General features: G+C 43.5%; 1 protein-coding gene across 1 annotated transcript in view; it reads left to right on the plus strand.

Moving 5' to 3' along the window:
- Nucleotides 1-23461, plus strand: part of ENTREP1 (endosomal transmembrane epsin interactor 1) — a 157543-nt gene that overhangs the window by 37171 nt on the left and 96911 nt on the right. Inside the window, exon 3 of the mRNA XM_069228755.1 lies at nucleotides 10318-10428. Within this exon, the coding sequence (XP_069084856.1) occupies nucleotides 10318-10428 (111 nt within the window). The remainder of the gene's footprint in view (nucleotides 1-10317; nucleotides 10429-23461) is intronic.

Genomic DNA, 23461 nt, shown 5'->3' on the forward strand with positions numbered 1-23461 from the left:
GTGTCTCTCAGATTTCACCTGGGATTTTTGTATGCACACACTGGCAACAACAACAAAAAAAATACACACCCACAAACACACACACACTCTCTCTCCCTCTCTCTCTCTCATCTCTCATCTCTGTTTTAAAATACCTAAAATGTTATTTTATAGAATATTGTGTTTCTCTCTATTAGGGCTCCTACCAGTATGTATTCCTCATCCTTTCCACTATCTATTAAGCCCCTCACATGCGCTCTTCTTGACCTATAATGTATTTTAACATTATAAGCCTCCGTATTTGTCTGGAAATGTGAATCCCCCACAATCTTACTGAACAAACTACGTCCCTGCCTATTTGGCAGAGCAAAATTGACAGGGAATCTTAATTGTTGATTGTCCATTTTGTGCCCTTCCTGACATGCACCATCTGTCACCTATGCATCCCTTATCTCTCTTTGAACCTTCACCTATTTTCTGCATCCCTCTCTCATCCCCCTCTCACCTCCCTGCACTTGCACATCTCTTATTCACATCACACTCCAGAGCTATCTTGTGGCTCAGAGCCACGTATGACCCTTAAGAGAGTCAACTCTGTTTAGTCAAGTACATATTGTATTCTGATACTTGTAATTTTTTGATGTATCACATTTCCCCTAGCCCTCTCCTATGCATCTGTTCAGCAACGCAGCCTGGATACCACGCCCCATCTGCATCCAAAAATAAAAATGAGCACATAATGTAAAAGGATGAGCACTCTCTCTCTCTTCCCCTGTGCCAACTGGTCCTATGACATGATGTCATCATCAGTTATTCTGATCTTTTAGCCAAGTCAGTTTCCACACAGAGGAACACAATGGTTTTCTTGTTCATCTAAGCTTAAGGGTAGTCTTTATCTAACTGAGTCTGGCTTCCCTGATTTGTAGGAGCATGACCCATCCCTGTATGTCCGACAGTTTCGGAGACCCTGCATTTTAAAGACACGATTGTAAACTAACCCTTAATCCCTATTCCCCTACTGCAAGTTAAAATCAGTGCATACATTAAGTGGCCCATGACTTATGGGTAAATATGGAATTTTTGACCATGACTATTTGTTTAATGATACAGGCGCCTAAAGTTTGATAGTGTCAGCAGACCTACTTTGGATGATAGCCTGTTTTCCCCATGAATATAAACAGGGTTGAGAAAAGATTGTGGTTCATATTATACATCCTTGTTCGAGAATTTACCATAAACCAACAGAATATAATGAATCAACACAAGGAAGTTATTACTATGAAGACCATTATGTATAGGCGCTATTGGAATTAGGGTGTCAAATCCTGACCCACCATTAGTGGCATGCCTCATCATAGGGTTCCCTCCTGCATCTTGGGTCACACAACGCCCTGTGATGGGCTCAACTTGTTACGGGAGCTCAAGTTGTGTGGGAATGTCAATAGAATGGGTTCCCTAATGAATAACAAATGGTAGCGTTACCTAGTGATGCATCCTCACCAATTTAATATAGGAGGCACTGATAAGATTAAAAACAAATATGATGTTCAGGAATTATAAACATTTTCTCACCAAGCAGTGTTAAAATGTTTTGGCCATAAATGAACCCTGGCCTGCGCCAATGGCCTTAATCAGGACCATTTAACCTTGTTACACACTCTGTTCTACCTATATGCAGGCTTTAAAAGATTGAGGGAGAAGGAAAATAGTAATAAGGCATGTCCTTGCACTTTTCATTGTTATCATTAAGGTAATATTGTGTAAAGAAACATTTCAGCCTTTTGCAAGACAGATCAAGAGAACAATAATACATGTCCTTCAAATGTAAAACCCATGTGACACACTGCACTACACACTGGTTAGTATCACATCCATGGTGAATAGTTATGTCCAAGTAGAGATTGAAAAATGGGCAATGTGCCCCTTAGAGGAGGTTGGAAAACCTCCCTGTAGTCACACTCTACTGATGGGAGGGGTCAAGTAACAAGGAAAATTGATTAAAAACATTTAAAAGTATTGAGTAAAAAGGTAAATTTAGAAGTAGTACTTGGCACTTACTTCATCAAGAGCGGTACTTGCCTCCGTACCTAGCTCCCTTCTCCTAGTAGAGGATCCGACACCCATTCTGGCCAATACATTCTGAAGCCATGGCACCAATGCCATGTGCTGCGGGGCATCTAAAATCCTGCACCACCATGTGTAGGTCGAGAGGCGATTTCTTTGTTGTAGCGTCTTCCCCAGTCTGGGTACCCGTCAGTGACTACACCACACACGCAGCTGTGTATTACACGTCTTGAGTACGCAGTTACACGCAGACGAATAAACACTTCCCCACACTCTAACACTTACGTCACAGTTCTGTGGAGTCTATCAGGAGCCAAAGGGGTTCCACCATTAATAACTCACACAACACAACATCTCCCCATTTTTAAATATATACACAATCAATTCTTCGATGAGCCTTCATGGCGCTCTGATTTCTTGTCCCGATCGCATCTTTGGAAACTGGGAACCGGCTATAGAGGTGTCAATGACTTTCATTGGTGATGCAGGAGCAACAGCAGTCATGGGTTTTTCAGTTGTCCTTGAAGAACCAGTCTCTACGTTGACATCAGTATCTGATTAGTGGTGAGCCACATGTCGGAAATGCGAGGAACCTCGCATAATGATCTTCCCAGGACGTTGGGCAGTCACCATGCGTCCTTTGCTGGTTACAGCATGGAATGGCTCAGCATCAGATGGAGCATCAGACTTAGGTTTTTTCGACTAATGTACAAGCACTCAATTTCCTCTAGTGAAAACAATGTATTTTGCTGGTCATTGCTTGTCTGCTTAGGCCTTCGTTTTCCTTTTCCGATCCAAGTCTTTGGTATGGGTTTCTATCTCGGTACTTGATCTTCTGTTGGGCCATTGAGGTAACTTCGTTGTCATGGCTCTCCCAAACATCAGATTTGAAGGGCTTTCACCTATGGTTGAGTGAGGGGTCAAACGGTAAGCTCGCAGAGTAGAGTTCAAGACAGTTTTAAGGTTGAGCTTTTCCGATACAACACGCTGAACAGCATTCTTTAATGTACTCATGAAACATTTGACAAGGCCATTCGCCTGTGGCCAGAGGTATGCTCTTCTGATGCTTTACTTTAAGATGACTGAGAAAATCATTTGAAGTCTTGACTGTTGAAAGGTGGCCATTGTCAGATTTTAAAATCGCAGGAACACCCCATGTCGCAAATATGCTATCTAATCCTTCAATGGCTGTCTGTTGATTGATAGATGAACGGTCATCTATCAATGGGAAATAAGAGTATTCATCAACAATCACTATCAGGTGATGTCCGTTGTCAAGAGGAGTGAAAAAGTCAACAGCATGCTTTGGAAACTCTGACATGCTTAAATTGTGTTGAGTGGTTTTCAGTGACAGGCAGTTGCATAGATGACAGACCTTCAACTCTCTTTCAGCTCTCTCATTGAGATGGGGAACCCAGAATCGTTCTTGGAGAGCTCATTTTGGGACAACGATACCACAGTGTCCTTCCTGGGCCTTTTCAATTATCTGTTGTTGCAGACTCTCCGGAATAACAAATATCGAACCCTGAGCATAATGCCTTCTTGAGTCAGGGACAGCTCATCTTTGACATTTTTAAACTTCATTGTCACTGTCAAGAGGTTGAGTATATTGGTTCCAAGTTTAATAATGTCTTTCAGTTTTAACAGTCTCGAGTTCCAACTGATGATATCCTTTATTTAAATCAAGGCGAGATAAGATCTTCACACCATTCAATTGTGTTATGTCAACAGAGTGCGGATGCCGTTCTGGTTCAGTTGCCTTGTTCATTTGATGCATATCCAGACAGATGCATACAGCTCCTTCACTATCCGTTTTGGGTACTACCACTATGAGAGAAACACATGGCTTAGGGCCAGTAGAACGCTCAATGATTTAAGTAAGGTTTTGAGTTCCTTTTCAACAGCTTCTTGTAAATGAAATGCAATTCATCTGTGTCTATGAGCAACAGGACGGACGTCCTCATTAATATGTAATTGTATTTTCATAGTCATAAGTTTTCCTAACCCATGAAACAATGAAGGGAAGTGACTTACTATTTCATGATGAGCATTCATGTTGTAGTTCACTGAGATCAGTCCCATATCAGTAGCTGTACTGAAAGTGAGTAAACGGGAACTGCATGCCATACTTTGAAGCACATAAATGGGCGCTTTCACTTTTGTCTTCTTGTGTTTCATCATCGCTACAAATGAACCTTGACTTTTCAATGGTGTTGATGCAGCCCATGTATATACTTTAGTTTCCAATGCCGTCAGTTGAGGCAGTAGAGATAGTTCATTATATTTCTCCTCGGGTATAATGTTTATCGAAGCACCACTGTCGGTAATGAAAGGTATTGAACAATTGTTTACTTTCAGTTAATTCTTTGGACAATGTTTGAATGATTTCGGTTCTTTTTCATGTTGACTTTTTTTCGACTGGTATTTTTCTTCACATACGGCTAAATATGCGCACATTTTTCTGAGGTAAATATTGACATTGCACAACCATTTTCTTCACTTTCACTTGATATTGATACTGAAGAACTTTTTGACGATGATTTAGAAGACCATCAAATGTATTTGGTGTTAATTTATCTCAACTGGTATTGTTGCGTGGCCTATTGTGTGTGTGTTGAACATTGCTTTGGCACGTTCGGGCAGCCATCTTGTCTTCTTGCCGTAATGCACTTACTTTTTCCTTTTATCTTTCAGACCGTTACAGAATGGTTCTCCTTTCCACAGCCTTTGCATAGCTGTTCAATGGCAGGACATATAACTGCATGTGGAAAAGAAAAACCACACCTGAATCACAACTTCTTTTTCTGTGGAGACATCACATTGTGTCTTTCAGCCTTGTGCTTGTGCTTACTTTTCATGTTCATGACTGACTCACTTTAGACATCTTCAGCCTCCATGTCAGCAGCTTGTCGATAGGCACTCTCTTTAGTTCTGGCAGCTGTGAGAACTCACTCCGGACTAAGAGTTGTTCTCAGCATTCGTCATCTGGATGAATCTGACAGGCATCCGTCAATAACTCTGAGACATATTGCTTCCTTATCATTGAAATTCATTGATCTTACAGTGTTTGATGAGCGTATCCAGTCTTTCAACAAATTTGTCTATAGTTTCACCAACTCTCTGTCGTTCTTAATATACCTTTCATTATCTACATTCGGCATTGGATTGAACTTGAGATTCAAGGCTTCTTCAATTTGACGGTATGTAACTTCATCAGCTTGCATCATTTTCTCTGCGACTTCTATTACACCCTCACCAGCAAGATTCTTAAGGTATTTGATAAATCTTATTGTTATCTGTTTCTTCTACTGCATCAATTAAATCATCAAATGTCTCTATCCAAGCAGTCCATCTATCACCAACATTCTGCTTTTTGGCAGTTTTGAATGGCGGTGGTAGTTTCAGGAAGGCAACAGACTTATAACTATTTCCGGGATTGGTTGACACTGAGAATGGAATTCTCTCCGATATTGTGTGCTGTCCACTATGGCCCGCTTCCTCATTGCCTTCTCCAAGGCCCTGTGATGTGCTGTCCTCTGTGTCATCATGGACAGTCTATGAAACTGTGACCTCTTTCTTGGCCTCCATTGAGTCCTTCACTTTTCCGGACACGTCTGGAGATGTTCTGAGCTGCCACCCGTCAGCTTTGGTGGTGTTCCGTATCAGGTATTGAACAGCTCAGTAAGCACGACCCCTGTGCTTCTTCTTGAGTCTCTTCACCCGCTGCTGAGGTTGTAGAGCTCTTATTTTTGAGGCCCTGGTTTGTGCAATGACAGTATAGTGTATTGTCAATTATTCTGTCAGCTAGCACATTTTTGTGTTCTACTTGTATCTGACTATGGTAGTTTTCAGATTTTCCTCTCTGTATCTGTTTGTGTCCGCCTTCAGCGTTAACACTCCTTTTGATGTCTAGCTTTATGTTGCGTAGTAGCCCAGTACCTCTCTTTATGGACTTGCTAGAAGATTCTTGGCCAACGATGTGTAGGCTTCTCATTCAAGCTTCTTTTATCTTCAAGTTCTTCACACCAGCTGGAGTTGTTCTGTGACTCCACATACGCCAAATGTCGATTCTTTACTTCGACAGAGGCACACATGGCAGGCACAAGCAGTTTGCTTGGACCTCGGCAAACATCTCTGGGAGAGCACTTTTGATCTTCAGGTTATTTATCCCCTACCTTTTCGCCAGTTGTAGGGTCTTTCCCATGAGTACCCACCAATGACTACACCACAAATGGAGCTGTGTATTACAGGTCTGAATTCGCCTGCGTGTAATCGCAAACGCAACATTCTAAACCTGCTTTCACTTCACCACACTCTAATACTTATGTCACGTTTCTATGGAGTCCATCAGGAGCCAAAAGGGTTCTGCCATTAATAGCTCACACAACACTATGGCCCATATTTATACCTTTTAGTGCCGCATTTGCATCATTTTTTGACGCAAAAGTACAAAATGCATATGTATTTTGTAAGTTTGCGCCGATTTTGCATCAAAAAACGACGCAAATGCAGCACTAAAAAAGTGTAAATATGGGCCCATGTTTGTGAAGCGCACCACGTGTCGAGATAGTGAGGCGTGAAACTAGTGAGTTCCATTGTCAAAACAAATGGAGGAGCCTGAAGAGTACTGCTCTCATGACAACACAGTTTGTCTAAAAAGTTCATGTTCTGTTGGCATCATTATCACACCATCTGCTGTGCAGGAGATAAAGGGACTTTACTATGGCATTATCTTCCCTTAGTAAAACAGCTTGTGTGTATCAGATTAGTCAGTGTCACAGAAAGGCATAATGAATTAGGCCAGTATATATTCATATGGGATGTCATGGGAGTGCAGGCTTATGGTCTAACCATAACTATAACTACAGTGGTGCAGTCACTACCTTTGTATGATATATATATATATATATATATGCATAAACTCTGAAAATAAATGCGTTCCAATTAAACTTCGCCTACAAGTGTTCCTATAAACGGGCATTCAAACATTTATTACCAGAGTGCACTTGAGAAAACACTGCTTAATGGCTCATGTATTCCATTATATACACTGTTTATAGAAGATAATAACTGGTGCCATCTTCACAAGGCTTATTTATTGTGATTTATTGTAGTTTAACCACTTATGGTAAGGTTAAATGCCTTCATTTGTAACTAAACAAACACAAATGATGGACGGAATGCAGAACCAATCAAACATTCACCCGCAGTCACAGATCTGGGTTTAATCCATCAATTCTTTTGCTCACCATGCCACCCCAGTTTGGACCCAGCCATATGCAACTCAGTCTTGACTCTGTTCCCCATGGAAATAGTCCAGCCCGAACTGCCAGGCCAGGTCCTCCCTGGACCAGAAACAAGTATCCTGAGACCGGTTTCAGAGTATCACCCTTCATCAGCCGGGCTAGCTAGAATCCAGTGGCATAGTGAGCCCGGGACCCACGTCTGGGCATACCCGGCGCACTTGTGTTATATTCTTCAAATTACACTGAAAAGATATTTCAAGTAAATCCTCATGTTACCCTATGGGAGAGAGAGTGAAATTCTGCTAAATTCGTTTTTTTAACTATTGCAAGGCCTATCAGGATATGTAGAATACACCAGTACATGTCCTACCTTTTAAATACACTGCACATTGTCCACGAGGCTGCCTGGGGCTTACTTTAGGGGTGACATACATGTAGTTAAAAGGAAGGTTTGGGCCTGGCATGTGGGTACACTTTAGTTTAAAACTGCACAGACACTGCAGTGGCAGGTCTGAGACATGTTTACTGGGCTACTCGTGTGGGTGGCACAATCAATGCTGCAGACCCACAAGTAGCATTTGATTTACAGGCCCTGGGCACACATAGTGCACTTTACTAGAGACTTACTAGTAAATCAAATATGGTAACCATGGATAAACCAATCACCAGTACAATTTAGACAGGAAGCACTTTAGCACCGGTAAGCAGTGGTAAAGTACCCAGACTCCTAAAGCCAGCAAAAACGCAATACAGCAAGCAGTCAAAAAGGTTTGGGGATAATCCTACAAAAAGGGACATTTCCAACAGAAGAGAACTGCATTGGACCGGAAAGAGAGATACCAGTATTATTCGGAGTACTTAGAGAAGTGCTAAATAACCCAGTCCGAGTGGACAGAGGTGCTGAATCCTCAATGCGGTGATCCTAAAAGCAGATCAGAGCCTCAGGCAAAACAATGGAAGATTTTTTGTTGGGGGGGGAGGGTGGGAGACAACAGTATCCTTTTAGAGAAGGGAAGAAGCATGAGTTGAAAAATACCTTGAGCTAAAATATGCTGTTGCACTGCTTCAAAGAATTTGTTTTTAGGTGATCAGTGTGTTTTCTTCCATTGTATAACAATGAGAGGAGCTGACTTTTTTATATTTCACCTTACCACTGTTTCCAACAAAGCACTAGGAATGTGGATGTGACAACATGTTCTGATTTGGTTCTAATTTAGTTACCACAGATTATTTTGTTTAATTTTGAGGAACATCTATACTGTCCTCAACAACACTGGGAACAAAGTAAAGATTAGGAATGCTGTTTGGACCTGACAGAACAAGAAAACTGTACATTTACATAGCATTTTATAACTAAATACTTTTTCTTGCATTCATTTTGATGTCCACAACTTAATAAATACTTCCTTGTGAAACTTTAATACTGTACAGTTGCCCAGGTCCCATTGTATCAGCGACATTCCCTGTACAGCAGCAGCAACATTTCTTTCATTTTGGTCAGTAATTCAGCACACAAGAAACAAACCAGGGACCAACTCTGGCTCAGCATTGGAAAATCTTTCTTTCATACAACCTAAGTCACTGAAAAGAAAAGTTGTCACTAGAAACTACCTTAACTTTCCCCTAAAATTCCATCAGCACCCAAACATGCAGCCCACTCCTTTGATGACCTCTGTAACTGTACATGACAATGATGAGGAAGCCCTCCTAATACAGTGGTTAAAACATCAGATCTCTTAAAAAATAGTGTTACCAATAAATGTGTGACATTCAAATTCTTCTGACTGACTTATAACCTGTAATGCACGAGGAGAAAAAGGGGAGACCACACATTTTAGGGTTCTGATTGGAATAGTTTACTTTTTTTCAGCAACTTCAGTGAGTTCTTTGGGTGCGGTCATTACCACATAGATTCTTAAAGTTCTGTATAGCACAATTTGTGCATCTTATCTCGATATTACCTCCTGATTAATAGCAGGATTATATTGAATACCACTGCTAATAACAATCCTTGAAACCCTAGACAACCTGGTCATTCTAGCAGGTAGAAAAAAGGTGCTTGTGGAAGAGATGGAAGAGTGTGTAGTCTATAGCACATGCCCATGCATTATAGATGTTTTATTTGGGCCAAAAGTCACCCAATTCTTCAGCAAGGAATCAGTGTAAAAATACCAGCTGTTCAGAAAAATGCTTACACTGTTTTTTAAAGCAATCTAGCATCACAAAACAATAAGAGGAGCAACATTACAACACCACGGATTAGGATCCTGAAAAGAGATGGACTGTAATCTTCACGCCATTGTAAAATTGTCTTTAATAACCAGTTGGGACCAACTTTGTGCCTTTTTTCTGTAGACCGTCTTCTTTGTTCATTGCACTCAGGATTCATATTGAGATTTATAGATTCTGGACATTCCCAGCCATAGACAATAATTCTACCCATCCAATTAAGAATACCACTTCAGACGATAAGGATGAGGTTTATAACATTCCACCTCAATTGGGGATAAGCGTACCCAGAAAGTAACGAGTTTCCCTGTCAACTGTATGGCAAAGCAGAGTACAAGGGTGCTTGTGTATTTACGTAAAGAGCCTTTGTCTTGAAAAGAAAATGAGCACGAGGTTGGTCTGTGGAGGACTTCGTAAGGTGAGGTTGACATTGAAGTCTCCTCAGTGCCTCGAGTCATAGCAACAACAGCACATAGATGGTAGCCATCTACAGCTCTGGACCACCTGTTCTACTTTGCTGCTCACCAGACCTCTAATTTATAGAAACAGAATGGCTTGCAGAGAATTCACCAACCACCCTGGGTCATATAAATATTGTGTGCTACTATAAATGCAGGATGCTAGCAATGCAGGCAACTAGCCTGCATGAAGATTTGAAGTAGGCTTACTATCTATTTTGTGCATTAGTTTGCCATTCAGAAATTATAGTATATTGTATTTTACACTGAAGTGTTCAGTTTGGGTTTGTTCGGAATGCTATGTCTGAACTCATTTTGTGTACACTGTTTTGTTCTTGCAGGTTAACCTCTTTGTTTTACTGTCAGTGGTCTGTGTTCTTTTAAACCTGGCTGGATTTATCCTTGGATGCCAAGGAGCTCAGTTTGTCTCCAGCATGACAAGCTGTCAGTTGGTGAGTACTTTGAGAGGACAATGTGATAGAAATTTATGAGCAGAGTGAGAATATCATGGCTATCTTTGTTGATGGTGTCTTAACATGGCCGATACAGTACTTCCTAAAGAATAGAATGTGCAATATAGATCAAGTATTTCTATTTGATAGTATTATGCTGCTGTGCCAAATTGAGGTCTAGACCATGGTGTCATAGACAATCGTCACTACACTTGAAAGGAAAAAGAATGCACTTCCGTAATTTAATTACGTGTCTGAAAACCAGATAGATCAATAGTTTTTGTCCATGAAATTGTTGTAGGGCCCTTCAGAGGAAACAAATCTGTTCCAAAATTTAAAAATACATCCTGCAAGGAAAGAGAAAACACATGAGATCCGCGTCTTGACGCTCTCACGTGCGGTTACACTTGTTAGCTTGCTCATCATTGAAAAACACCATTGCTCTGTTTATGAAGTATGGAAATGTGTTGTAGCATGAGTATGGAGCCTTCAACATATGCAGGGGCCTGAGGAATAATGCCATCCACCCCTTTGTTGAAGTCATTACTGGAAACACACATATCTCTTGTGTTTTTTGTGTTCAAATGTCTTTATTATTATACATTTTATGCAAAACAAACAATTATCACAATAAAAAAACATACAGTGCAAACGATCTACATTTAGTAGACTGTAAATTAAATATACTGAGAAACAAAATTTGAATACAATATTTTTTCTAAAATAAACTAAAACTACAAAAGTGTGCTAAACAATATACATCAGAACAATAATACATAATTATTCTTATTTTCACTAACTATACTAGATATCTAAATAAAGTTAAGCATATTTTAACATAAATACATAAAGTGATATCCAAAGTAATTGGTGAGCACAGTATTTTAGACTAACCTAGGTGAGCACCCTTCCTGTAAAATAGCCTCAATGTCTTCCAAACATATACAGAATGTAGGTCAGCGTGTTTCCAATCGATTGTGGTAGATTTATTGGTAGTAGAAATAAGGAAATCAAATACATTTACATGGATTTCAGAAAATGAAGTCATGTTCACATCTGTAAAATGTATTATTTGAACACAATAATGTTTGGTACGAGACCGCCAGGGCTAAAATGACGGAAGCACACCCAACAGGCTGGCGGTGCTTCCTGGGGGATTACGACCGCGGCGGGCAGCGCTGCCCAGGGAATTACGAGTCCCCGACCGCCAGCCTTTTCCTGGCGGTTTCAACCGCCAGGAAAAGGATGGCGGTACAGGGAGTCGCGGGGCCCCTGCACTGCCCATGCCACTGGCATGGGCAGTGCAGGGGCCCCGTGACAGGGCCCCATGCGGCTTTGCACTGTCTGCTATGCAGACAGTGAAAAGCGCAACGGGTGCAACTGCACCCGTCGCACGGCCGCAACACCGCTGGCTCCATTTGGAGCCGGCTCCATGTTGCGGCCGACATCCCCGCTGGGCCGGCGGGCGGAAACTCGGTTTCCGCCAGCCGGCCCAGCGGGGATGTCAAAATGGGCACTGCGTGAGTGTGGCTGCATTGGCGGCCGCCCGGCGGTTACAACTTGCCGCCCGCCAATGTTGTAATGACCCCCAATGTATCTGCGATATGCAGAATCTTACAAATAATATTTAAACGTTTCTTCAAAATTCAAATATAAATGTATGATCTAAAAGATGTTTGAAAGACTGTTTTCATATTTACAGTGTCAGCACCATGCGGTGTCAAGATGTATGTCTTTATTTAACTTTTCCAGAATCCTTAAACATTTTATATAATATCCAAACATTGGCTTGGTATCTAGCAACTAAAAGTACACCAGTACTATTAAAATATTTATTGTAATTTATCTAAGTTTAATTTAATAGATAATACTTCATTCCACAAGGAAGCCATATAATCCTGATTAGAAGAGTTATGGGCACTACATTTCCACTATGGTTATGCTAACTGACCAACCAGATTTATAGGAAATATTAACAAACAAAATTGATTCAGGGATTTTGGCTACAAAAACTTATCAGAAAAAAGTTTGCAACACATCATCACATACAATGCCATATTTAAAATAAGCATTAGAAGAAATACTGAATTTAAATTATAATTCTTGAAAAGAAAAAAACGATTCCTTTGACTCAAACTTTTTTTCCCCAAGTAGTTCTTTATTAGAGTAAGACGTATGCATACATTGTTGATGGAACAAGCATTTATGAGACATTGGTGAATTTATGCATTAGGTGCAATCAACACAGATAAGAAATATTAATGTTCGGTATAATGTCAATATAATGATCCAGTTAGTTCTCAGCATCTACAGAGGTCAGTATGTGTGTATTATATGACTATTGGTGGATCACAGATATATGTTTGTCAGCTGCTAAGAGCCTACTACTACTAGTTTATTAAAGTGCCCAACTGGGGCTTAAACCATGTAACTTTATCCCTGTGTAGCTAGTCTAGCATCGCCTACAGTGGGGGCAACGTGTCCCCACAGTTCCCAAGGTCTGACAGAATGGCATATTGGCCAGATTCAATGTTTTATGTACCTTGTGTTCTTGCAGTGTAAAAGGGGGTGTATCGTTAGTATGGTGGTCTCATAAGTTTAGAAGAAGGTCAATCCCTCATAGGGGATTTTCATCTGCTTTTGCTGCCAGTTTTTTGAGTATGTGTCCCAGGCATCCCATTGTTGTGTTTCCCCTTGGCGCATTATCATTGAGTGCCAAACTATGACCTCTGAAGTCACCCATTTGGCCATGCCCTGCAGCCTAAGCTGTGTAGTAGGGGGCATCCAGAGATTTTCAGGAAATCGCTCTGTGGCATTTCACCACAACATAAGCTAGGTTGATAACTTTGATGACAAACGTAGCCTTGCGCGTGTGCTCAGAGATCCCTAGAATACACTGCATAGGGTCGACAGGGACCATCCGTCCAGTTATGTTTGTCAGTGTCATGGACACCTCCACCCAGAATTGTCTAATAATTTGGCAGGCCCATACCATATGATAAAAGTCTGCCTCTGGGCATGAGTTTCGTTGAAATTTAGAAGTTACTATTGGGAACAGTTAGTGGATACTCACTGGGGTAATGTAACTATGAAGCACATATTTAAATTGAATGAGTTTCAGACAGGGATTTCTGGATACTTTACATACATGGTCAAGTGCAGTGTGCCACTGTCAGTCAGTGAGCTCCTGATCTACTAAAGGGGCCCATTTCTCCTTGAGAGTAGGGAATAGCATGGTGCGAGTATCCAATAGCATCATGTACAGCACTGTGATCGCCTGTCTATCACTACCGTGGGTGAGCAGGGTCTGCAAGGGTGGGAAGGCTGAGTTTCTGTTCGTTTTAGTCCCCACAGTGTTCTTATTTTGATCAATAGAGCGTTGGAGGACGAGAACCTGAATGTTGTGTTGTTCCTTAAGTTCCTGGAAAGTCAGCAGAGTTTTATGTTAATAGAGAGCACCCAGGGAGGTGAGGCCAGCTTCTTTCCATGGTCTAATGTGGTGTTCAGTCACTCTGTGGAGAGCCAGAAGTGCCCACAAGTGTAGGCTCAGCCTGTATGGCAGCAAGTGGCATTTGAGATGGACATATGTGTGTCAGCAGCACTTGGCAGTCTGACCAGGTGACCTGGGAGCAGTGCGGCCCACTGGGGATCTATCAGCAAGCCTATTATAGCACAGTCCCCCAAGCCTCTCTGTATGAACATCAGCACAGGGTTGGAGTTGTCGGAGAGCCAGAGCATCAGCCACTGCAGTTGAGCTGCAGCATAGTATAGGTAATAATTTGGTCCTCCTAAATCTCCTTGCTCTGGAGGGGTGTATAACTTACTAAGCACTACTCTCTATCAGTCGGTCCCCTAGATCAAAGCAGAGAGTGCAGAGTCCAGGTCCCTTAAAAATCATTTAGGGAGGTAGACTGGGAGGGCGGAGTAGTGGTACAGCAATCTGGGTAAGGCCAACATTTGAGCTATTGCCACTCTGCCAATAGGTGATGGTTGTAGGGAGCCCCAGAACGCCAATGAGCCACATATGCCAGCCACAAGCACCCCCAGGTTTCCCTTTATCAAGTCATCGACGAAGTGATAAATATTCACTCCCAAGTATCAGAACGTGTTGGGGTGGCCTTCCAGTACCTCCAGCTTTGATTGTGTGGGTCTACGCATGGGTAACAAGCAGTATTTTGCCTGGTTCAGTCAAATACCTGAGGCTCTCCCTAAATCTTGTAGCACCTCCATCACTCAAGGGCTCACATCCCTGAGATATACCAATGTTTTATCATCATGTAGTGAGATAGCTCCCAAGCGTTGCACTTGGGATCCCCCATTGCGGGCCCTGCAGGCGTAAGAGACCCACAAAGGGCTCCATGGCCAGGGTGAAAATAAATTGTGCCTTCAGAATAAACAGGGGCACCAGGTAGGTCTGCCTACTGTCAGAGTTTGCATAGAGCAGGGCAAAGTAGGGCAATATTTCCACCCCATTCTCTTTCATTAAGTAGGGCTATCCCAAGGTTTTGAAAGCTTTCTCAATGTCAAGAAATAGGGCTGCGTGGGGTGAGGTTGCTAGTGTTTTTTTTTTTTTTTTATGAGCCTGAAGAGGCATCTTAGGTTTACAAATGTATTACTCCCAGGGATGAAGCTGTTCATGTTGGACCAGGGCGGGGAGTCACAGCAACAACATATTTCCTATGACATTTGCAAGGATTTTGTAATCTGTGTTCAGGAGAGACAGCGGCATGTATGAGCACACCTCCAATGAGTCCCTTCCTGGCTTTCGCAGGATCACTATCATCGCCTTGCCCCTGACACCGATAGAGTCCCCTCGTCTCTGGGCTGTTGTTTCAACAGGCGTAGTTTAGGGGCAAGAGTCATTCTGTAAGTGGAGTAGAACTCCACTGGATGTCCTTCCATCCCTGGAGTTTGTTGCATGGTATCTGTTCAATTGCAAGGAAAATTTCATCTATCAACAGAGCTTCATCCAAGATGTGTCTCTTTAGAGGGTTGAGTCCTGGGATAAGTAGCTATTCCAGGTATTCCTGTAAGGTGGGGTCCCTCCTTGTCCTTCCACTCCCTGGTATAGTGAAATATAGTGGTAACAGTAATATGCCCATCGATTATGTTTTTGTTCAACTTCATCAGTTTTTTTGGGTGAAAATTTTTAGAGTTATTGATTTAGGGCCAAGTGACCATCTTGCTCTTAGCTTGAAGTTTAAAGACTCTGGGCCTAATATAAACCACTATACATCCCATGGTATTTATATTTATATTTCAGCGGACAGAATATCCATCACCATTGTGATGGAGCAACCTGTGCGATTAAATCTAAATCAGGCCCTATGGGGGTCATTCCGACCCCGGTGGTCCGGGGTCGGTGGGAGCACCGCCAACAGACTGGCGGTGCTCCGCAGGGCATTCTGACCGCGGCGGTATGGGCGCGGTCAGAACAGGAAAACCGGCGGTGTCCCGCCGGTTTTCCGCTGCCCTGAGGAATCCTCCATGGCGGCGCAGCTTGCTGCGCCGCCATGGGGGATTCCGACCCCCTCACCGCCATCCTGTTCCTGGCGGTTCCGACCGACAGGAACAGGATGGCGGTGAGGGGTGTCGTGGGGCCCCTGGCATGGGCACTGCAGGGGCCCCCGTAAGAGGGCCCCACTTTGAATTTCAGTGTCTGCTTAGCAGACACTGAAATTCGCGACGGGTGCTACTGCACCCGTCGCACCCTTCCCACTCCGCCGGCTCCATTCGGAGCCGGCTTCCTCGTGGGAAGGGGTTTCCCGCTGGGCTGGCGGGCGGCCTTCTGGCGGTCGCCCGCCAGCCCAGCGGGCAAGCCAGAATGGCCTCCGCGGTCTTTCGACCGCGGAGCGGCCATATGGCGGTTCCCGCCAGGCGGGCGGCGACCGCCGCCCGCCGGCCTCAGAATGAGGCCCTATGTCTTGTTTTGTGCATGTATCACCTTGTCCCCTGAGGTAGTCTACCATAGGAGAATTTGTGTTGTGATTACCAAAGGTTCACTGCAAACCGTCCCATCAATCGATTTTGAACTTTTAGATCTGGAAACAAGCAAGGATGTGATTGGCAATGGGGGGGCCCTCACCAATCCAGTGGGACCGGAGGTAAGGGGAATAGCTGTTGTGGTGATGTTTGTCAGGAGGGGAGAAGAGTGTCGAATAGGAATCGCTGGTGTTTGAATTTAAATCCAAGCAATACCAGCCTAAGAGAAGATGTAGTGACCTCGAAAACTGCCTATTGAAATCTATGTGCCCTCAAAAAGAAGGAGTTTTATAAGTCGAATTGGGAATGAATGCTGGCAGCCATTGTGGACAAGGATAGTAGGAAGTTTTGGAGGCTGGTGAATTTGATAACCCTTTCATCACCATCTTCTCTTGAGGAACAGATTAGTGGGGAAGACTGGTATACTTGTATTTACTCACTTTATAGTGGCAAAGATTCTGAGAACTGGGTAGCGATCCCGACCTGTTCCCAAGCTGATGGAGAAGCTATTGAAATACTCAAACACCTGTATTCCTATCTGAAAGAATCAGTAATAGGAAGGTCTCTAGGCCGGTTGGCCCAGATGGTTTGCCATCTGCGATTGTTATGAAAGGTTCTATGAAGTGGAGTCTAATTCTGAGTGTGTTCTTTAAGTGGGTAACGTATAAAGGCTCCCTCTCAGATTCATGGAAACGAGCCATAGTGAAGCCCATTCATAAAAAAGGTATAATGGACCAGCCTGCTAAGTATTGTTTGATCAGCCAGTTAGATATAACCTCTGAATTGTTTGCTCAAGCTTTGTTGAAGCACTTAGCCTCTTGAACATTAGACTCTGGGCTGATCCCCATTGAGCAAGGGGGTTTAGAACAAAATATTCAACAGTGGATCATTGTTTCACCCTGTGGAGAGTTGCATGGAGGTCAATGGAGCTGGCAGGCGTCCTGTGCTGCTGTTTCATTGACTTCCGAGCGGCCTTCGACAGGGTGGACAGAAATAAACTCTTGTGCAAACTTTGTGGGGCTCTGTTAGGTCTGCTGATGAAGCTCTACAGTGCTAACCGAGTACAGATTGACCTGGATGGGGTTAGGCAGTTTGTCCAGGGAAATCCCAGTAGAGAATGGCCTGCACCAGGGCTGCGTTTTAGCCCCCTTACTATTTATGTTGTTCATTGCGGACCTTCCGCAGACGTTAAGTGCCCCTCATAGTTTTTCACTGAAGATAGAAGGCAGGCCTATTAGCTGCCTCTTGTATGCAGATGATCTTGTGGTAATGGATCTTATGCCTATTGGGCGTCAAAGAAAATGGAATGATCTTCACACCTACTGTCTCGAAAAAAAAACTATCAATGTTGATAAAACAAGGACATTGTTCTTTGCAAAAAAGAAAAGGACCTTTACTTGGTTCTTAGGGAAGAATCTGGAGCAGATCCGACAATATAAGTATTTCGGTATGACTTTTTTTAGATGATCTGTGCTGGAATAAACATATGGCCGTTCGGAAACTCGTAGGATCACCAGAAGTGAAGTCCTTGAAAAGGTTGACCATAGATTTGGCAGCTATACCTTGAGCCATTAAGTAAGGTGATCCTGGTTAAACTTATTCCCCAGGCTCTTTATGGGGCAGAGGTGTTAGCAATGGCTAGGCGGGTCTCATGGGAGAGCTTAGAAGGCTGCACTTTGAAATTGCTCCTTGACGTACCCAAAATGCGATGATCAACTCTGTAAGGAGGGAGCTGGGAACCGTAGCCTGGAGTGCCTTGGCAGACACAAGCGCCTGCACTTTTACTTTTTGATTAAAAACAAGGTTCCTGGCGAAACGCTATCCATTCTAACTCTACCTGGGATAATGTGAACATTTTCTTGCAAGCGGAGCCCTGTGTCAGTAATGCTGAAGCGCATGGGGATTCCTGATTTGCACCTGGAGGAAGGTGAAGTAATACAGATTAGTCGAATAAAGTGCACCCTTAGGCAATGTGCTGTTGAAACTAGCCAAAGGGAGGATATGCACTTAGAACAGTAGTTCTGTTACTCCCTTCCTCATTTCTCAGAAGTGTGTGGACCTTTTTCCATACCTATATAAAATCCTTGATAAGTTTTTAAGAAATGAAATTTTGCGGTTGAGGATCGGCATCGACCCTGGATGGTGAATGCCACGTCTAAAGTTGAAAATTACGAAGAACCTGAGCCAGCCTCCCTGCATTTGGGGTTGAAAGTATTCAGTAAGTCACCTTGTGATGAACTATGTATTCTTCCTTGAGGAAAGGAGGAAAATTCTTAGTCCTGTTTTAAAAAAAATATGGGATTTGGTCGAGAGACAAGGGCCACAATTTGATATGTGGCCTCAGGTTCCAGGATGTAGCTATTGATACTGATCAATTCTTGCATAGAAGTATAATATCTTATGCTAGACTCTCTTGCTTAGTGATTTAGACCAAGTATAGGATTTGTCCTCGCAGGTTGGTAGTGACTTGTCCTTATCAGATAGGCCGATCCCGACCAGGTTGATTGACTGGGACCCTAAGGATTGTGATAGCTTGGTTTGAACACTGCACTTTACAACTTTTTGGTCTGCAAAATGAGATGCATGTCCTGGGTATTGTACTATGTTTTCCAAATGCTGATAATAGGTATGTGATAATGGGCTTGGTTTGCACTCTGCACTTTATATTGATTTAGTTGGTTAAATGAGCTGTATGCCTTGGGTAATCTATTCACCTCTTCCATTTACTCTTAATAGGTATGTGATAATGGGCTGTGACCTTCTACTGAGTTTTGCCTCTATTAGATAGACAGGTTTCGATCATGTCAGAAAGTAGACTGAATGTGACTCCGGGGGTTGGGTTAGTTTCACCCTTCACATTGAACTTTAGCATTTTACCCGACAAAACAAGCTGTATGTCCAGTGTCACTTATCATCTTTTTTACATGTTATTAATAGGTATGTGATAATGTGATGTGACCTTTTAACAAGTCCCTATTAGGCAGACTGGTGTTGGTCATGCCAGGAACTAGACTGAATGAGACCCTGGGAATTGAGATAGTGTGGCCTTGCATAATGCACTTTATAATGTTTTACCCTGGAAAATGAGTTGTATGCCATGGGCAATTTATTATTTTTTAGGAACAATTCTGTTTATTGATATTACAGCCATTTCTTATGTTCACAGCATGTGGCCTTCAACTTTATGAGCCGTCTGTAATGATAGCGATGATAGCATAAGAACTAGAAGCATCATGTACACATCTTCTACCTACAACACGGAGGCCGGGAGTGTAAGTCAGGCATATAGAATAAAACAAGACATTTAAATCAAGAACTCCCAATATTCCTTCCGTCCCCACCCCCCAGGGATCCGATCTGTCAGTGGCTGAGTGGTCAATATCAGTGGCAAGATAGAAAATCAGGTGCTGGTTGTGGAAAGGGGTTGAAGGAAAAGGGCACCTAAGGTTTCCAGCGGAGGTGATCTAGGATCCGGCACAGTACTCAAGTATGTCGGGCACGTCAGCTACCGAAATTCAGATGAAAGAAGGTCAATGAAGGTGGCCCATTTGTCTGCATATCCAGAGAGACCTGGTTCCATTGCAAGCGCTATCTTCTCCATTCCCAAAATATGGGTGTAGCCATGGTGTGATCTGTTTTTTTGTTCGTGCCCCATAGTCTGGTGCGCTGCCCTCAGGGCTAGGGCCATTTGTCTTTGTTTAATAGAGTGAAGAGGATAAGTCAGGGGATTGGGAAGACCTAAAATGGTGTAAGCTGGAAACCTCGGGCAGAGGTGTTAAAGGCAGTATTAGTGTTGTGAAGGACTAGTTGCCAGTAACGGGTAAGCTTGGGGCAGTGCCATAGGAGGTGTAGCAGAGTCCCAATGCCACCACACCACAGCCAACATTCTAGGGAGATACCTGGCTTCCACCGCTGCAGTCTTGCAGGGGTCAGGTACTAGTAGGAAGCAATCTTGTATGCTGTTTTGTTTCTGGACATGTCATGCGCTGTGTGTTGAGCCCTGTAAAAAATGTCTGCCCTGTCTTTAGTGGAGAGGGATCTACCTAATTCAGCCTCCCATTGAAGTTGCCCCTTAGATTTGATTGTGGGGTGCTTCCCTCTTAGGAGAGTGTACAGCTCTGACATGAGGCATCTGTCGTCAAAGGGGGTCATCCCATTTCCCGGGTCCGTCACCCAGTGGGGTAGTTGGAGATAACGAACCTGGTCAGCGTCATGCAGGAAATAGTCAATTTTAAGCTGATCCAAGGATTTTAGCCCCTGAGTGTCGAAAAGGGAGCCCACTCGTTTTCAGCCACTGCCTCACCATTAACAATAGTGTTCAGGTTGAATTCTGGGAAGGAAATCTGGGATGGCCAGGATTGAGGTAATGGGGGGAGGAAATGTCGTTAGGCCAGCCTTGATTGCTACTGAGTCACACACTCACAGTGTAGAGTGAGTCACTAGGGAATGATGTTCCTAAGCCCTATGTCTGCAGGGAAGCCAGACCTCCTTCCATATATGGGAACCTGCAACGGCTTGATCCATAAATGTCCAAAGCTTCTCCAAGAGCGGGCGGTTCCATTCTACAATAAAGTGAAGCTGAGCCGCTTGGAAATATTAGAGCAGGTGAGGGACCGCCAGCCAACCTTCCCCCTTTAGACGGTATATCAAATGCTTGTGCAACCAGGGTTTCTTACCATCCCAGATAAGTTTAATGACCGCCAACTGAAGAAAGCAGATTGCAGTCAGAGGTGGTGTCAGAGGCAGAGTCTGTGTTAGATATAGGATGCAGGGAAGAACGGACGTCTGGACAGCTGCAACCCTGCCCACTCATGATATGTAAAAGCAGCTCCACTACTCTAAGTCTTTGCGGATCTTGAAACAAGGGCTGAATAGTTGACAATTGCCGTTTTGGAGGCAGAGGGGGCTAAATCGATGGCCAGTTATGGAATGGTATCCACTGACCACACGAAAAGGAAGAGAAAGCGAAGGGCCGCTTCTTGAACTGGGCTGACAGTAAGGTTCAAGATATGTGATTTTTTTCATATTTACTTTAAAGCCTGAGACCTCCCCGAAGACACGGAGCTCATCTATCAAGGCTGGGAGCGAGTTTGGGGTTTTTGTCATAGATAAGATGATGTTGTCTGCATGGAGGCTGATCAGATGTTGTTCCCCACCAAAGGTGGTACCTATGATATTTGGGTTATCTCTCACTCGTTGTTCTAGCGGCTCCATATGTAGGTCCAAAAGAAGGGGGGAAAAGGGACAGCCCTGTCGCGTGCCTCTCTGGGTGGTGAACGGTGGTGCCGAAATACCATTAACCTTGACAGAGACAACCTCCATCCTAACCCTGTTTCGTGGACTGACTTTTGACGTTCATCTCAGGCTTGTCATGGCCCTGCTCTCTATTTGATATCTCATTTAATGATATCAGAGACTCCTATGTTCGGAATCTAACTGCCATGACTGCCTTCAGTTCATGGTACACACTTTCCCAGATTGACCACATGAATTAATTTGATTCTCGGAAACATTCCAGATCTCTTCGCAAGAACTACCCACATCAAAATTTCTGCCTTGAAAAAGTCCATGTGACGAAACACGTGTCGGCTGTTTGCAGACTATAGTTTATCTACAAGGAATAAAATCCTCATCAACCTCTACACATTGTTTGGACTTTGGACCCTTCTTTCCACTTCGGAATTATTTCTCGGACTGCTTAAGGTGTGCCCTGGTATTCTTTGATTTAACCTTGACAGAGGCGCTCGAGTTGCCATAGATAGTATTGACCCATTTGCAGAAAAGCTCACCAAACCCAAATTTTCAAAGCGTTATCGAAGAGATAGGGCCAGTGGACACTATTGAATGCCTTTTCTGCATCGATTGAAAGGAGCAGAGCCTCCTTGTGTGACTACTGTGCTTTATCTATATGGTGGAGCAAGCGGTTGGTGTTATCACTGCACTGCATGTGGGGATGAAGCCCACTTGATCTGGATCAATCAAGCCCGGAATTGATGGGCTGAGACTGTGAGCTAATATATCGGCAAATATCTTTGCGTCTATATTTAAAAGATAACTAGGTCTGTACGACCCGCAGAGGGCTGGATCTTCACCCGGTTTCGGGGTCACTGAGATGAGAGCTTCCAACATGGAGTCTGTTAGTGACCCGGTATCAGTACAGGAGTTATACAAATGGCGAAGCAGTGAGGCTTCGCCGAGGGTCTTGTAAAACTTGCGCTAAAGCCACCCGGACCCAGGGCCTTCATAGGTTTCCCGTGGGCTATCAACTCATCAATGCAAATAGGCTGCCCTAGAGCCAAAGCCTCAGCTGCGGGTAAAGAGGTGAGAGGAATATCTTGAAGATAACTCTCTGGGGGGTTAACGGGACTATCAGCACCACCAAAAAGGGAACCTTAGAAGTCCTGAAAAGCTGATGCTATACACTCAGCAGAATTTATTTCAATGACAGGACCAGTGAGGATTGTTTCACAGACCCCAAGTGTATCTTGTTGCGCAGTTAGTGTGCTAGCATGTAACCTCACTGGTTACTGTGCACATAAAATTTATGTCTGAGACATAACATAGCATACGCTGCCCTACCTAAGTCGAGACTCTTGAGCAGAAGCTCTGTTCGCTCTAGCTCCCTCCACACCCTATGAGCTCCTGTTCGCATGTGTATGGTTTCAAGCTCGCCAATGGACCTTTTAAAGGGAGCTTCAGTGATCTCATCGGCGTCTGTTTATGGCTGCTCCACGTACCACAGACTTCAGGGATTCCCAAAGAGAGGGAAGGGGAGTCTCCCCAATGTCATTGACTTGAATGTATGATAGAATTGCCATCTTGATAGCGGCAATGATTGCCTGGGACTGCAGCTGGGAGTTACACAAGTACCAATGGAAAGGTCTGGGTCGAGGGGAGGAAACTTTAAGTGAAAGAGACAAGGGCTCATGGTCAGAGAGAGAGAGAGAGGAGGGCAGTGGATGCCTCAGAAACGAATTCCAGCATGGACAGAGTCGCTAGGAAATGGTCAATTCATGCATAGGTTTTGTGGGCAGCTGAGTAGAATGTGTAG

This window comes from Pleurodeles waltl, chromosome 1_1, assembly GCF_031143425.1.
Source record: "Pleurodeles waltl isolate 20211129_DDA chromosome 1_1, aPleWal1.hap1.20221129, whole genome shotgun sequence".
NCBI lineage: Eukaryota > Metazoa > Chordata > Amphibia > Caudata > Salamandridae > Pleurodeles > Pleurodeles waltl.